At 37.0% G+C, this 17,565-nt stretch overlaps 1 protein-coding gene across 5 annotated transcripts in view; it reads right to left on the reverse strand.

Annotated features, from left to right (window-relative positions):
* SLC4A7 (solute carrier family 4 member 7) overlaps positions 1-17,565 on the reverse strand; it is a 111,693-nt gene that overhangs the window by 15,266 nt on the left and 78,862 nt on the right. For all 5 annotated transcript variants that reach the window (XM_042956780.1, XM_042956778.1, XM_042956777.1 and 2 more), the window contains 9 exons: positions 15,364-15,497; positions 13,940-14,185; positions 11,956-12,061; positions 9,668-9,829; positions 9,161-9,274; positions 5,806-5,967; positions 5,371-5,622; positions 1,935-2,003; positions 462-635 (listed from right to left, as the gene is read on the reverse strand). In XM_042956780.1, the coding sequence (XP_042812714.1) occupies positions 462-635; positions 1,935-2,003; positions 5,371-5,622; positions 5,806-5,967; positions 9,161-9,274; positions 9,668-9,829; positions 11,956-12,061; positions 13,940-14,185; positions 15,364-15,497 (1,419 nt within the window). The remainder of the gene's footprint in view (positions 1-461; positions 636-1,934; positions 2,004-5,370; positions 5,623-5,805; positions 5,968-9,160; positions 9,275-9,667; positions 9,830-11,955; positions 12,062-13,939; positions 14,186-15,363; positions 15,498-17,565) is intronic.

Here is a 17,565-nt window from a genome sequence, read left to right on the forward strand (position 1 = left end):
CTTCGACCCTGGAGCCCACTTTGGATTCTGTGTCTCCCTCTCTCTGCCCTTCCCCCGCTCACACTCTGTCTCTCTTTCCTTCAAAAATAAATAAACATTAAAAAAATTTTTTTTTAATTTAAAAAAAAACAGCATTCTACAGCCCAAGGACTAAAAAAAACAAAACAAACAAACTTTAGAAAATAACAAGCGAATTCGGTTTCTAAAGTGACTGGTTTAATAGCTAGAAAGGGCCAATTCATATTTCAAAACACCTATGGTGCTTAAAATGGGCTATTCTCTTTCTCATAGGTAAATATTACTGATACATTACTACATTATATTACTAATATAAATGTTAGTAAAATAATTACTGTGTTCAACAGAATTAATGATTAATACATAAATAAGTAAATTGATCTGTAATTATTATAAATAGTGACAAAGTCTGAAAAAAACAAACAAAAACAAAACAACCTTACCATCATGGGAAAAACTACCGCAGCGGCTGAAGCTTTTATCACCCACAAAAGAACCAGACAAGTAAGCTGAATGACCGTGAAGATATGGACCTTCCAGAGAGGCACGTAGCGAAGGTATATCAGATCGGGCTGATGCTTAGCAGGCATTCCAAATAATTTTATACGGTCAAAGAACTATGTATTGAATGGAGAACAAAACAAAGCAAGACAATTAGTCAACAAAAATATCATTTCTGTTACTTAGGAAAAGAAATTACATTCGACACAAGACCTTAAGTTTTGTGATTTAAACTAGAACTTCCTTGGTATGTTCTGAGAGTATAGGAGAAGTTTCAGTACAGAAGCCCTGGACCCAGCAGGGTGGAATGGGGAAAGGGTATCAACAATCATTTTGAACTAACAGAATTAGTTTAATGAGAAAACTCAAACCAAAGTGTCTTAATTTGGAGGATTAAAATATTTAGATAAATGTGTCTGCTATAAGCAAATATGCAAGTCATTTAATCTCTTTGAACTTGTTTTCTAATATGTACAATAAAGGTAACAATTTTCAAGGCTCTTTCCAACTCTAACATAATCAAGTCTATGAATACAGCCTGAAGTACAATTACCAATTTTTTTACCCATTGGAAAGAAAGCTATGAGCAAATTCCTTGGTCTTTTGGAGCTTTAATTTTCTCATTTATAAATTAGGAGTAAGACCAGACCTATCTACCTCACAAAACTGTTGTAAAGCAGGGGGGAGGCAAGTGAGTTAATGAGATCATTTCTTGACCAGTGGAGGAGGAGATCCAGGACTACTGAAAAAAATAAGATGTTGCTTGCAACTTCAGACAACATGCTTTTCATGACAGGAGGTGGGCATGTGGTACTAACAGGGCTTTATGAGCTAAATGTTTTACACAAAGACTGAATTCAAATCTTTAAATTTCATCAGGCTTGTTTTCCAGGAAGTATTATAAGCAAGACAGAGTAGGAAAAGCACTGGGTTCCAGTCTTGGTTCTGTTGCTCAGTGAGTTAAGAACCTTCAGGGAGTCCCTCTATTCGTGTTTTCTAGTTGGCAAAATTAGTATTTCTTCCTTTCCTACATCCCAGTGTTGTTCCGAGAATCACAGATAATAAGACACACTAGGCTTTACAAACTGTCTCGCACCATACAAACAACCAGTATTACCACTCTAGTCCTCGACATCCTCCCTCTCACTATACTAATCTTCATCAATAGTTACAAGGCCTTTCATTGGCTTCAATTAAAAATAGGCAAGGACCATATCAGTTCATGACCTCATTCTTGAGGGGAAAATGTGTCGTAACCAATAATCACTTGGAAAATGGGGATCTGAAGTCACCAGTTAACCTGCCCCCCAAAATATCAGAGTTGAGAATACATCACTACCATCACGAAAACAATCTTTGTAAACTTAAAGTATTTTTAAGCCTTTCAACAAAATCAATAAGTACTTCAGACTTGCCTGGATTCCTTTTAATGAGGAAACTCCCATGTAGAGGAAAACGCCATATAGGACAGGCATTGGAATAAACTGCAGGTAAAACGACCACAGTTAGAATAAGAACTCATGCTCCTCAAACCATTTCACAATAATAAGTACACAAAAACATAGTGAGTACCTGTGCAGACAGAATTAAAAGCTCTTTCAGAGATAGGACCTAACTCTTCTAGAAATAAGGAAAATGCTAGTAAACGGTGGCAACCTCGAAAAACCGTTGGTCTTCTGCATGTTTCTTCCGGAAACGGGAGTATGTTCAGTGGTTAAGAGCATGAGCACTACAATTGGACTGCTTGGTTTAAAAAGCCAGTTAACCTCTTCTGGAGCCTTAACCTCTCTATGCTTTATTTCTGCAACCGACTGCATTAAGATGAAAGGATTTCAAATACTAAAATACTCAGAAAAGCACTTGGTGAGTACTGATCACTCACAAAGCATTAGCCAGGAACTAAAATAAAAACTTACTTTAAAGAACTAAAAATTAAAAAAAGCAGGAGTTATTATTGCTATCACTTCCATATAGTACCTATTATATGCCAGTACCATTTACTGATAGAATAATTGAACTCCACCCCCAAAAGACAGTCCATATTACTGTGGCAGTTAGAGGCATCCCCAACTGACTACCTGCCGTGCCTAGGCACCCTACAGGACAGCCATTAACAGGCTCCAGTCATCTACTCAAAAACCACAAGCAGCACTCTCACCAAGAGAGAGGCCTGTAAAGAAAAAAGACCTAACAGCTACAGAGGAAAACCACATTCACTTTACTGAACAACCAAGTATTTCCTTCCTAAGAAATGTGGGAGGAAAAAGTACTTCAGAAAGAGAAGAAAACAAGTTAAAAATCTAATAAGGACTAATAAATCCTCAGGAAATTTCAGGAAAATATTTTATCCATAAAGCAACTTCAGAATGCCAGGAAAAATAAATGATCAGAATGAAAGAGGGAAATCTAAAGGTATAATTATCAAAATAATTAAAACTAATTTTGTAATGATTTTGATGTGACTAAAGAGATCATTCTAAGGAAAACAGGAAATTTTCATTAACAGTGAGGTGGCAGGACAGGAATGTGAGAACATATCCAGGTCTAGTATCTACCTAAGTGAAGTTGAAGTAATATCGAACAGAGAGAAGACAAAATAAACGGGAATTGGCAGAAAATTCCCGTAAGTTTCCAGAGGACAATGGCCCATCCAGAGACAAGTAGGATAAATGAAAGTCTTCTATCCATCTATTTACCTAAGTAACCCAGTGAAATTTCAGAACACCAGGAGTAAAAAGGAAATTGTGGTAGCTTCTAGAAAGGAAAAAAATGCCTCTGAAGTTACAAAAAACAAAGAGATATCACACATATTATTCGGGCCACTGATCTATAGGAAAAGATAATCTCAAAAAAAATTTTTTTTGAACACTGAAATGCATGTCTATCAATCAAATATGAGAATAATTTGAAACAAGCAAGAACTCTGAAAGTTTACCACCCATGGCATCACACAGGAAAAAAAAAATTACTCTAGGAATTCCTTTAGCAATACAAAGAAGAAATGTTAAGAAAAAGTGGCAATTTTCTTTTTCAAAGTAAGGGAAGTTAACAGATCCTAAGAAAACACTGGGTCCTAAGGCTTGGGCGCTTACTCTTAAGCAGCAGCGGCAGATTAGTGAAATAGGGTTATTTCTGTCTCCACGTGGGGAGATCACACACTGTTTAGTTCTCAGTGAACATATATATCATACCATCATAATACTGATTATGTGTTCCCAGAAGGTTTACATTTTTATAATTTAACGTACAGGGGAAAAAAAAAAAAAAAGCATGGACAGTTTAACTGTAATTACAGCAGAGAAAGTAAATGTTAGTAACCATTACAATAAAGCTAAAAACAGAATCAACCCAACGCAGGTGACAGTTGGGAGAGCGGGTAGTGGACATTGAAGTGTGCTAAATCCTCATGAAACATCCACCCCTACGTGACAGACTCCCAGGCTTTTTGGTCTCAGAACCCCCTTTATGTTCTTAACAGGTACTGTGGACATGCTCCCCCCCCCAAACACTTTTGCTTTTGAGAACTCCAAGAGGTCCCTGGACTAAACTTTTGAGATTCACTGTCTTATAGGTAAAGAGATTCAGTATAAAAATAATAAAGCAAAAAGTAAAATTATAAAAGTATGTAAAACTAGAATGTTTGTAGCCACCAAAATAAGAAATAGAGAAGTTAAAAAGAGTTTACCTCTGGAGAGCGGCTTTTAGAAAGTGAGGGAAAACTGGGAGACTAACTTTTCATGTTAGAGCTTTCTTGCTGTTCTATTTGATTTTTTTTGCCTATATGCAGTCAATACTTAAAATATTTTAAAGGCAACCTACCTTAATAGGGGACAATATCCCCATAAGAGGTACTAAGTATTCTTATGCCAAGTACTTCTAACAATACACTTACACTAGGCAGTAACTGCCCATTTACCTATCTGTTTTACCAACTAACTAGACTGCCAAGGTCTTAAAAGCAGACAGTAATGTATCCTGTTTATTATTATTTCCCTAGTCCTAATAGCACAGTAAGTACTCAACAAATATTTGGTGAATTAATTGGTTACTAGAAAGTTCATGAAGTGAAGGCCAAAGAATTCTATTATTTAACTTTTTTTTTTTTTTAGTTAATATGGTAACATACATATATGCTCTAAGTTTCTGCCCTAATGTATAAATGTACACAACTCTTAACTTAATAATTTTCTTTGCAATAAAAGTAACTAAAACACCAAGGGAAAAAAATGGAATTGAGTTCATCCATAATAAACAGAAAATTACAGATTAGGTACTTCACTACACTTGCTATTGTTATTGTTACATTTCTTAATCACTAGATTCAATAAGATATATACAGTAAAAGTCAGATATAAGTAAGAGATATTTAACATAAAGTTTAATTTCTTGCACGCTTCATTTATATTAGTGGTTTTTGTTTTTCTAATGAGTGCTACTACCTCTATTTCATTTAGTTTATCAGAAATAATGCATTTATTTATTTAACAGCAATATTATTTTCACATTTTGGTCAAAGAATTGTTTCATCCATGTTTCAATATTACTTCCTTTAAGATGCCTATAAAATTCTCTGGGTATATTCTTCTTTTAGATCATAAGCCATGCACTAACTCCTTCCAAAACTCTATAGTCCTTAATACTATCCTTTTACAATATTTCTAAAATATTCGAAAATTCATCTAACACTGAAATGCCTACTGTACTAAATACCAGTTGCCAAAATATTATTTTCTAAATAAATTCCAGAAAATGAAACTAATTTTAGCTATTTTAATGTTCCATTTTCACACAACCACATATACACTTTGTAACAAAGAAGATTTTAAAACACTGCGGTGAAGAGATTTTTACCTTCAGCACTGAAGTCATGAACACAGACAGGCCCATGAGAATAAAAATCATTAGCCCTGTAACTCGCTGTTCACGAATTCCCAAAAACTTGGGTTGTTCCCCTGGAGCAGAACATTCAGATTCAACTTTTAAGCTGTTGACGTGACTTATTGACAACACTGTTGCAGCCACAAACCACGGAAGTCCCATGATAGAGCAGACGCCCAACATAACACCAACCATGAGCAAATCAAGGTGATAGCCAGCTCCTTTCTGGAAAGTGAAACGAACATGAATACTTGTAAGTCTAAACTGTTCTTTTGGGTTAAAGGACTAGACTACTTCATAAAGAGAGAAAAAATAATTTCCTCCCACCTCACATCTTTCAATTTTCTAGTTATTATGTAAACACCTCAAACTCTTGCAATAACACCGGACACAAAATGTAAAAATTACCTTCAATTTGTGCTCCTTTCTGTTTATGATGACAGCTGTAATCTGTTGATCCATAAAGATGAGAATGGTACAAAGCAGAGCTGGGATAGCGGCTATTAACAAAGTCCACCAAGGATTTTCTCCCAACGGGCTTATGATCCAGCCCCTACTTGGATCAGTAGGCTGTTGAAAAATTAAAGATGAATAGAAAGAAAGAAGTTTCCTCCTACTGCACAAATTTCCACATCATAGGTTGTGTCTATTCCAAGAAATGCCAAGGAATCAAAAAAGGACTAAATTAAATCTTGGGACACGGGAGGGAATTACTTGCAAAGACGGCCACAAGAATGCTTCCCATCCCTCGATGCAAGTCGCTAGTCCAAGTAATCAGCCTTTCCATCTAGAGGTGGGATCCATTTCCTCCCCTGGGACCTAGGATGCCTCTATGGTTTACTTCAGCCAACAAAATAAAGCCAAAGTGAAATGTGTGATTTCTGAGTGTTGATCTCAAGGGACCTTGCAGCTTCTTCTCTAACTCTCTTGGAAGCCTGAGATCAAGCTGTTGAGTAAGCCTGGATAAGTCTTCTTGAGGATGAGATACAATAAAGTGAGAGAGAGATGGGAGCCAACTACCCCAGCTGTTTCAGCCATCTGAATGGAGTATATTGCCCCATCAAGGCAGGGGATGACTGCAGCCACACAAAAGATCCCAAACCAAGAGACCCAACTCTACCCTACCAGGTTTAAGTACCAAGTGCCACAGATTTATGAACAAATGAGGGATTGTTATTTTAAAGGCTTAATGTTTGGGGAAGTTTGTTATAGGCAAATAGGTAAGTGAAGCAGAGTGTCACTTCAACAGGCTCCTAACCTACTTCAAATAAAGTGAGGTCCGTCTACTGCCTAGATCAACCCCTAAACTAAACTGCTTTGAAGATCTTGCAGACTAGTGATCTCAGCAGGGTCGGTACTAAATCAGAACTGGGGCCTCAGGACGTACTTTTCCAAAGCATCTACTGACAAAAACCTGGCACTTTATTAGACACAAATACATTTTGATGCTGAAACATAACATCTGTTTCATAACAAAAATTTTAAAAGATCTTAAGAGAGTTTAGTTTTCTTGGAGGGCACTGGATATGTTGAAATCTAAAAGTGTTTTCAGGGGCGCCTGGGTGGCTCAGTCTGTTAAGCGGCCGACTTCGGCTCAGGTCATGATCTCGCGGTCTGTGAGTTCGAGCCCCACGTCAGGCTCTGTGCTGACAGCTCAGAGCCTGGAGCCTGTTTCAGATTCTGTGTCTCCCTCTCTCTGACCCTCCCCCGTTCATGCTTTGTCTCTCTCTGTCTCAAAAATAAATAAACGTTAAAAAAAATTTTTTTAAATAAATAAATAAATAAATAAATAAATAAATAAAAGTGTTTTCACTACCTAAACTTCACCTTAAGCCTGTTTTTTCTTCATGAAAACATTTGTCAACACATAGAGGAAATTCAATATTTTCAAATTCAGGTATTCTAATTTTCCCACACTGATACACATTAAACTGCTTAATATTCAATACTGTACCTGAATAAAAATATTTTACCTATACAACGCACAATTCTTAAGTGTTCCTTGATTTATTTCCCCAATGCATCTTATGACCCTTGAAATCAGTTTGCTACTGGAAAGCTAGATCAATGAACAGATAACAAAAAATATATTTAGGAATGAAAATAAGGCACTGTGCCCAGGATTGCAGGAAATTACATCAATATTTCGAACCAGTATTAAATTATAGTTACATTTATTTCTAAGACTTGGTAAAAATAAAATGAGTTCCATATACTCATCTCTTAATTAAGGCCTAAAATCTTTAGTGGTTCAATAGCTATGCTTTTAAACAAAGGTATCCAAATTTTATTATATACTTTCAACAGCAAAATTTTAAAAATTTGAATAAAATTGAGTATATCCAATGGCTCTATACGCATCTATGTGTTATGTTACTAATGGTGCTCCATAGTAAAATTCATATAGTAAATATTATAAAGCCAATTTTCTCTTATTTTTTTAAATTTATTTTTATTTTTATTTTTTTAATTTTTTTTTCAACGTTTTTTATTTATTTTTGGGACAGAGAGAGACAGAGCATGAACGGGGGAAGGGCAGAGAAAGAGGGAGACACAGAATCCGAAACAGGCTCCAGGCTCCGAGCCATCAGCCCAGAGCCTGACGCGGGGCTCGAACTCACGGACCGCGAGATCGTGACCTGGCTGAAGTCGGATGCTTAACCAACTGTGCCACCCAGGCGCCCCTCTTATTTTTAAATAAAAATATAAGGAGACCTTCTATATAATTTTAGCGGATCATTTTCCACCCATGCACTCATACTTTGGAGGCCACTCGTTTTAAAAATAATTCTTTCCTCCAGTGAAAGAAAAAACAGACCAGAATTATATTCACTGTATTCCTTATTTCTAACCCCCTTTAAACCTTCTATCTTTAAAAGAAGTCATATAATTTGCTATAAATATAAACATAACCAGTGACACAAATACTCAACTATAAGAAAACCCCAGAAACTATTCAAAAGTTACCAACTCCTACTTAGACAGGGAAACAATTCTTGGATGCTGTAATACACTTGTGGTCTGTTATGTACAACATAACTACAGTCTGCAGATAAAAGCAAAGGGTTTCTAACTGGTCAGCTAAGTATCATTTTTCTCCTTGAAGAATACATTCGATTCTCTCCTGATTTTGCTGGAAAACGATACATGCAGAATTCCATTTCATTATCAGATTCACCACCCTTCTAGAAATTTAACTAGAATCTCTTTGTTACACTTTTAAATTCAAGTTTGAGTCACTTCCTTATAAAGAAATGAAGAATGTTTCTTCTGCCTGGAAAACACATCACAAACTCCAGCTATGACTGCAGGGTCAAAGTTTTTAAATGACTCCCAACTATTTACCATTAATATTTTCATTCATTTTCCCTCATGGGACTAACTTTGATACCTTCTTGCCTGTTTCCTAAGTAGATTCATTTGTCTCTTCTCATCTTGTCATTTTTTATGTATGTGAGAAATATATATATATATTTCTATAAAGTGTCCCACTTTAAGAGGCACCTGGGTGGCTCAGTCGGTTGAGCATCCGACTTCAGCTCAGGTGATGATCTCATGGTTCATGGGTTCGAGCCCCACATTGGGCTCTGTGCTGACAGCTCAGAGCCTGGAGCCTGCTTCAGATTCTGTCTCTCTCTCTCTCTCTTTCTCTCTCTCTGCCTCTCCCCTGCTTACACTCTGTCCCTCTCTCTCTCTCAAAAATAAACAAACATTTTAAAAAAATATTCCCATGTAACAAATAACCAAATGTTTTAATCCTTACCTCAAATTTTTCAGGAACATGAAGTTTAGGAGATGGAACTCCTACAAGGTAGTCAATTGCAACCATTATTACTATTGTGAGAAATACAGCAAAGTCACTGATTGTCGATCGCACCTATGTTAAAAGGATCAAGTTAAAATAAACACAGAAAAACTGTGTGTCCTTTCTAAATAATTCATATCTTTCACATTAAAATATGCCACTAGAAAGTGTCAATAAGGTTTTTAATTAGTGATAATGTGTCAATGAAGTACATTTATTTCTAGTATATTTTCAAAAAGATAAAAGACACATTTCACAACTAACCTACCATCCCTCATGGTACCATGATCTTCTTACTATTAGTTCAGACATGTAATATACATCTTTCTCTAGAAGTAATTGCTTTACACCTATTTGACATCAAGTATTAACCTCAAACAATTTATTACAGTTTTGAAATAAACCAGAGAAACAAAAACTAAAAACATGAATATTACCAGAACTCCAAAATCACATCCCAATTACCTTGGTAGGAAAATACCGCTTGGTCTTAAATTGCTTGAGGAATGAAGACAGAAAAAATGTTGTGAAAAATAAGATGACACTCCAAAAGAGCACATCTGGAATATACGGTCCATGAAGACCACAGGCTGACCCTACAAACACACCATGAAAGGTTTTACATTCCTGGGGGGAGTGGGGGGAGGGAAGGAGAAAAAAATAGAAAAAGGAGAGAATAAGATTCTCAGATACGTAATAAATTACTAATGAACTCTATTGACTCTAAGATGCTAGTGACTGAAGACATGCCATTATTTTATATTTTACTTAGGAAGAAAAAACACTGCCAAGTCAACTTGAACACATCATCAACCGTAAGACACACCCTGAGTTCAGAGATGCTATAGTTTGAAAAATATATGAATCTTAAATCACTGAACGAAAATACAGTATTTTGCCAAGTTACATCACACAGTCCTTTCTTTCAACTCCACCTACTCTTTAGTGAAAGCTTCAGAGTGAATAGTAATTTCTGAATACTTTGTATGCATTCTTGATGGTCCACAAGTTTACTATCTTTCCCGTACTTCTAAACAAGTCACTTAAAACAAAAGTGCCAAGTTCAAATGAGGAATAAAAAGTTGTTGGGCTTTTCTGACTTCACTCAAGACTCAGGATTAAAGCATGGGACTAGGAGCGGTAAATCAATCATTCAAACAGTATTTCCTTTTTTAAAAAATCAATAACTTAATGATACAGCATAATATAAATGCAATAATAGAAATATTTTGACCAGATTTTCCTTTTGGGGAAAAAAAATAACTCAAAGGCAACCAGAGATTAAAAAGGACATATGCCTCTAACATCCTTTTTCTCTTACTTATATTCTAATGAGACTTGTTTTAACGACACAACTCAGGTTTACCAAGAGAAAAATAGTCTGAGGTTCCATTATTCTCAATTTCTATGTGCTGAAATGAGTAAAGCCTCAAATTTACAATATGACTCACAAAAATAAAAGCTAAAAGTACAAAAACAAAACAAAACAAAACAAAACCCAGGCCTTTTGAATATTAAGACACAGCAAAAAGACCTGTATCTATAATATCAAGACCTCCTATTCACCATGGAATGAGATTTTTTTTTTAAACAAATCACTTTCATTTGAGCAACTCTGTTAACTCTACCTCTTTCGTAGCAAAAATGACTTTTTAAATATAAAGCAGTCAAGCATGAATCTAAGTTGATTACTGATATATAATGCTTTAAGTCAGCAGTGTCCAACAGAACTTCCTATGATGATGGTTCGATGTTTCCACTGGCCAACGTAGTAGTCAGCAGTCACACGAGGTGACCGAGCACTTGAAATGTGGCTAGTGCAACTGAGAATTGAACCTTTAATTAAATGTATTTAACTTCAATTTAAATAGATACATGTGGCCAATGGCTACTATACTGGACCATAGAGACATAAATTATCAATGAGATAAAATTTCAGATATCCTTCCAATGATATAGTTAGGAGTTATATTTAGTGAGAAAAAAATGGCCTACAATTGCTTATATAAAATTGCTTATATGATATAAAAAGCACCACAGAAACTCAGGGGATCTTGGTTTTGATATTGCTACAATCACTTCATGACTTAATCTCAAATGCCAATCTGGGAAGTGCCCAAAACAGATATTCTACAGCTAGGACAATATGCCCCAACAGAATATAAGAAGACGTAATAGTATTCAGTACACAGTAGGTGCTCATTACATGTTTTTTGTCCTTCTTCCTTCCTGAGGTGCTTAAGTTACGTTAGTCTCTACAAGTCTCCACAAGTCTACAAGTCTCTACAAGTCTCTGAACAAGGTTTAGTTTGACACTGAGGTATGAGGAAAGCACTCAGGATCTTCTAAATAAGCTGTTCATGGAGCAGATAAACTGATACAGAGCAAGCAGGACAAGAAGATGTGGGCTGTTCTAAACTGCCAACTCCAGTATGTGCAACCACAGTCATAGCAAACACTTCCCATGAATTTATCAATCTACGTGGAATGAGAAACCAGAAGTATGTTCACATCTTTTTAATAATGGTACCTTGGAAGTCATATTTAGTCCTTTTTATCCCCCTTACCAGGTTCATTCTTTGCAGCCTACTGTGTGATACATAAAAATGTGGTAACTCCTATCTAGTCAACACAACACTGTGTTCTGAAAACATACCGTAACTACTAATCAAGAAGAAAATGTAGGTCTACTCAGAAAAAGCTAAAGAACTAGGTTATTATTTGCAAAATCCTTTATCTCATAATGTACTCACAGAAACAGTGAGATTCTCCCAGGAAATATCATGTGCTGTTAAATTCTTTTCCTTCCACACCTTGAGGGTTTCATTGCTAGGGTTGGAGGGTTCAACACATACACATCTGAGAAATGAGAACAGGGTAAAATTTTAAGATCCTACATTTCATGTTTAGATTGTATTATATCAATCACCCAATGTGGCAGCTTTTAATCTAACTTTTCTCCCCATGTTGCAATGCATGTAGACTACAAAGTGAAAACACATCAGAAACAATGGAACGGACGAGGTTTGCCTTATATACATAAAATGTAACAAATACAAATATCAATACAATGATATTTTAAAGAATATCTTAATGAAACTTGTTAGATGTATTCCGGGGGGGGGGGGGCAGTGCTATTTTCTTTTAACGTTTATTTAGTTTTGAGACAGAGAGAGACAGAGCATGAACGGGGGAGGGTCAGAGAGAGAGGGAGACACAGAATCTGAAACAGGCTCCAGGCTCTGAGCTGTCAGGACAGAGCCCGACGCGGGGCTCAAACTCACGGACCGAGAGATCATGACCTGAGCCGAAGTCACCCGCTTAACCGACTGAGCCACCCAGGCGTCCCGCTATTTTCTTTTAAAACCTGACAAGATACTACCATATTTAGTAAGGCCACTCTACTAAATCTTACCTACTTGACCCCCACGGGAGCAGCTCTGCCTCCCCAGGCACACATAAACGAAGCACGAAGCTCCCAATACAGAGATACTCCTATTTCCGCTTTGTACTCTGACAAGCCCTACCTACTCATGCTCATCCTTTAGGGATCTTAAGTTTCATTCTTAAAGAAATAAATGAAAAACAATTTTTCATCAGGGTAGAACTAGGAAAGTCATAAGGAGATCGGAAAGTTCAGTTTATATCCCCAGAACTCACTCGCCTAAAGAAAAACTAGAAACGCGCGCGCACGCACACACACACACACACACACACACACACACACACACAAGCAAAGAAATCTCTAACTGTGGATTTAAAAAATAAAAAGGAGAAACACACAGGAATATTCCCAATTAGATTATCAGCTGTTTAAGAAGAGGCAAGAGGCTGGACGTTGGATTCATTCCATGCTCTATCATTTCCTAGCTGTGTTTGACCCAAGGCAAGTTTTAACCTCCATGAGGCTGTTTCTTCATACACAAAAGGGGCTAGGATATGAATAACTAAGTCAAATGTGATATGAATTATGCAACAGCACTACACAGTTGTACCCCAGTATTTTGGTAACCACTTTCTCCTTGTAAGTCAATCAAATGCAGGATCACATTTATACTAAATGCTATATGCTACAGACAGCAAATACAGGCATCTACCTAGATATGTTAGACTTTTAATTGAATATATTTGTCAACCTTCTGTAACTATCATGATCACTTTTCAAATCCTATTTTATTCCAGAGTCTTAAAAGATGTTCAATTCATGCTTTTCTTATCACAAAGCAAACAGTCCACCAAACAGCATCAGAGTGTGCTGAAATTACACCGTAAAAATAACTTCAAATAAAAATGATCAGACTTCAAAAATGTTAATGAAAATGCAAACTACGAGGAATATAAAAATCTCTGCGTCCCACATTCAGGACTTGGTTACAGAATACGAGATGGAACACAAGATCTAACAAAATTGCTTGATTCAAATATACAGTGCTTAGTTGCCAAAGAATTGCATTTAAATTGACTGATCCAATTCAAACAGAAGACCAAAAATACACACATTTGAGAAAGTTGTTTCGGGAAATAAAAATGACTGAATTTGTTCAACTGTATTTATGTTCCTACTGAGTGCGTCGGTCAAGTCTCATCTGTAACAAACAAGTCAACCTCCACATGGCTAGTTGGGTAAGTTACAGCTAGATATACCATGAGCATCACATGCAAAATAAATGCTTTTAGGCTCAGACATTGCTGCAAAAAATACATTCCAATAATATTGGGGAAAAGAGAAACACTTACGAGTAGCTGGTCAGTTTATCTAAGTTGTTGTGCATATTAAATGCATATATTTCTCCTAAGTGAAAGAGCTTCTCCAAAGCCTCGTAGATGAATATGATGCAAATAAGAGCTGCAAAAGCCTCCTCTGTAAATCGAGTGATGTAGCACACAAGGCTGCTCGCATCTGTTGCAACCAAAACAATGCACAAGAAGGAAGTCCACAGACCGATACTGGTTCTTAAAGACAGATAGGAAAGCTGATAATCTCTGTTTAGGGAAAAAATGTGGACATGATCAACATACACACACAGCAGTGTATATCTGTAATTAAGATTTTCACAACAAGCAATAACAAGAGTCTAAAAACATAAGCTTCCTCAAAAGAGTAAATTACAGAATAACAATAATGACTAAAGAAAGCCCTCGGTATGTCTCTGCTGCAACTGAAGATAACAGAATTATAACAGCTTACTTATATAAAAGATTTACAGTGAAAATCCGCTAGGCAATCAGTATTTCAAAAACAAAGACCTCACTTTAGAAATCAGTTCTGAGGAGTAGAAGACAGACGTGCAGTCTACAGAACTACATGGGACTCTCTAAAGACCCGGAAGCTCTACGTTAACATGGTAACCACACCCCGTCCCCTCCACAGCCATCACTAACATCTCCTCCGCCACCAGTATCGCCACAGAAAGTGACTTCATTTTTTAAATTCAATTTCAAATAAGAAATTACTTTAAGACCACAGAGTCCAGAACACTTCAGGTCATTGCATTCTCTCTTAGTCTATGCAGCTGGCATGCCAGATTGGAACCAGAATCAGCTTGTTCAGTGAAGAAGCAATCAGAACAAGATGAGTTAGATGAATCAGATATTTCAATAGGATCAAGTGGTTTCAGGCTAAAATATTCAATGGCATTTATCTCACAAAAGGAATAGTATTGGCCATGTCAAATTCCAACTCTACCAGCTACAGTACCCAGAACTGATTCCCACACTGTGAACCCTGCCAATGGAAACTGACATCTCACTCTGACAGCTAAAATTCATTCTGCTAAATAGACCTGATTGGCAAAGTCAGCTACAGCCTCCAAGATCCACCTCTTTTTTAAATTCCTTTAAAAGACCAACATACCAGCTAATCAACAATTAGATTAACTCCTTCTTGCTGGGTTGATGCTTTTGCCAGCACAAAGGATTTTTATTGCGCAAGTGATTTGTTGACCAGGACTCAAATGCACTGATTTTATACACACGGTGACGGGGTAGGTACAATAGCAGGGACGGGAGTAGGGTCAACCACACAGTAGCCCCCAAATACTGAAAATATGTATACTGTCTTTTTCAGCTACTAAATATATAATGCACTTAACTAAAGTTAATAAGCAATATAATTATACACATACGTAGACACATGTGATAAGTAAATAACTATTACGTACCTGCAGAACTTAAATAAAATTTTTTCAAACACTAAAACTGGACCTGTGCTCCCCAATATTGTTAGAGGTTGCCCAGCAAACAACGAATAGGCAATCCCAGTTAATGATGCTCCAAAAAGAGACTCTATTGCACTCTGTTTAAGGAAAAAAGAAATGAATAGAAGTAATACATCATAAACATTATCTCTGACCTACTGAAATACACATAAGACATCTGAAAAATAAAAACACAAATCAAGTAGTTAAACACACAAAGCAGACACAACTTTTGATTCTTAAATTTCTGTTTTAAATATGGACAATTACAAATACATCTTAAATACACAGGGAAAACTGCTTTGTTTTCATATTAAAAGTGAGCTTTTGCAATCAACCTTTATACAAAACTCAGTATTGTGGGAGGCAGGAGGGAGGAGTAAATGGAAGAGAAGCCTAGATTCTAACTCTATCTATGGGTATTTTACCTCTTAAGTCTGTAGGGAGTACAAATACACTTGTTATTGTGCATACTTTTATATATGTCTGAAATAATTCATTAAAAAAATAGGAAACATTAAATACTCGATATGGTGTGCTACAAAAAAAGACTCCTCCAGATAGGTAAGTCAGAAATTAACAACTGATCCTATCAGTCGCAAAACGATTTCTAAAGAGCAATTTTCGACACATTTCAAAGAAATTACTCTTATATGATAGGCTTAACCAATAGACGTCAAAAATAAAATGCTTTTAACATAAAATAGATGGAATATCTCCTTTAAAAACTCAGAGCAACCATTCAATGAAGAAGTATGTGACTACTAAAGCTGGGTAAAAAAAAGGTAAAATAAGAAAATCAAAGACTCAAGAAAGTGTAAATCAAACCTAGTACGTCAACTTCTACCAATAAGACATCCTAACTCATTAGTTAATTAGATGATAAGGGGTACAGGCTATGCCACTAGACACAGGGGAGGGATCAGAAAGAAAAGAACAGTTCATCACTCACAACATCAAGGTCAACTGGAACGCACTATCAAGAAAGGGGAAAGCCCATCATCGTTGGGAAAGGCAAGGAAAAGAAGCTCGTGAGAAGCACCCCGCCTGGACGTGGGAGGCAGCACAGCAGCAGAAGAGCAGGGCTTCAGAACCAGATTGGAGCAGACGACCCTTTACTACTAGATGCTAAGCCACTGGCGTTATTCAAACTTTTCGAGCCCAACCCTACTCGTTTTTCAGCAGGAGCGGTAAGAGCCGGGGGAACTTAATGAAGCGGTGTTTGAGAAAACACCTAGCCAGCCTACCGGCTGACACACAGAATGCACTCAATAAATGGCAGAGATTCTCATCAGCAGCAAGAACAGCATCTTCCAAAATCAAAATCACAAAATAACAGTATGCAGTAAAAGTATTATTCAACTATTAGTATAAAATAGGACCAAACTCACATCCGTCAGCCAAAACAAAGGGCCCGTATTAACTGCTAAGCCATTATAAAATACACGGTTCAATCAGAATACGCATATTTAGGAATGAACTGAAGCAGAGCTCAAGGCAAAGAAAAAAAAATGTCTACATGGTGTCGAGAGAGAGCAAAAAACCGAGAAGAGAAGCAAGCAGATGGCAAATAAAGAAATGCTAACTGGGGGCAAACAGGCACAGAATAATAGCTTCCCTTCCCAACATGGTGTTAAAAAGGCAGAACCTGTCCCAGGAAGCCCTTCCTTTTACCACTCTGTCCGCCACTCCTCTCCCAAGCCCTTTACTGGCACGTTCACTAGTTCCTTCACCCAGATCTAGTCTTATCCTCATTTGTAAATGGTTTTTATGTTCATTCCCAAGCAGAACGGTCTCTCTCCCTAAGAAACCAGAGCCCTACCACACTGCCTTCCTCTGGCCACAATCAGAAGTCTCCATCTTACCCACCAGAAGCCCTACCAGTGTCTTCCCTGTACCTCTCCACTGCACAGCAGTGACCGCTCCATGCTAATCTTTCTTCTTTCTCAGAGCCTCTAGTTTGGCTTTTGCAAACTTACATCATCCTGATTCCTCTTTTCAAGTTCTGGTGGTGCTGTGTCTCATCTGCTGGGCCATTTTCCTCCGCAGTCTCATTCCTCTTCCGGTCCACAAACGTAACTCCGTACTTTTCCCTCTCCCCTCACTATGAATGATCTCCCCTGTCACCGTCACCTATTCCCAACCTTTATTCTTGCTCCTTACAAA

The sequence above is a fragment of the Panthera tigris genome, chromosome C2 (genome assembly GCF_018350195.1).
Source record: "Panthera tigris isolate Pti1 chromosome C2, P.tigris_Pti1_mat1.1, whole genome shotgun sequence".
NCBI lineage: Eukaryota > Metazoa > Chordata > Mammalia > Carnivora > Felidae > Panthera > Panthera tigris.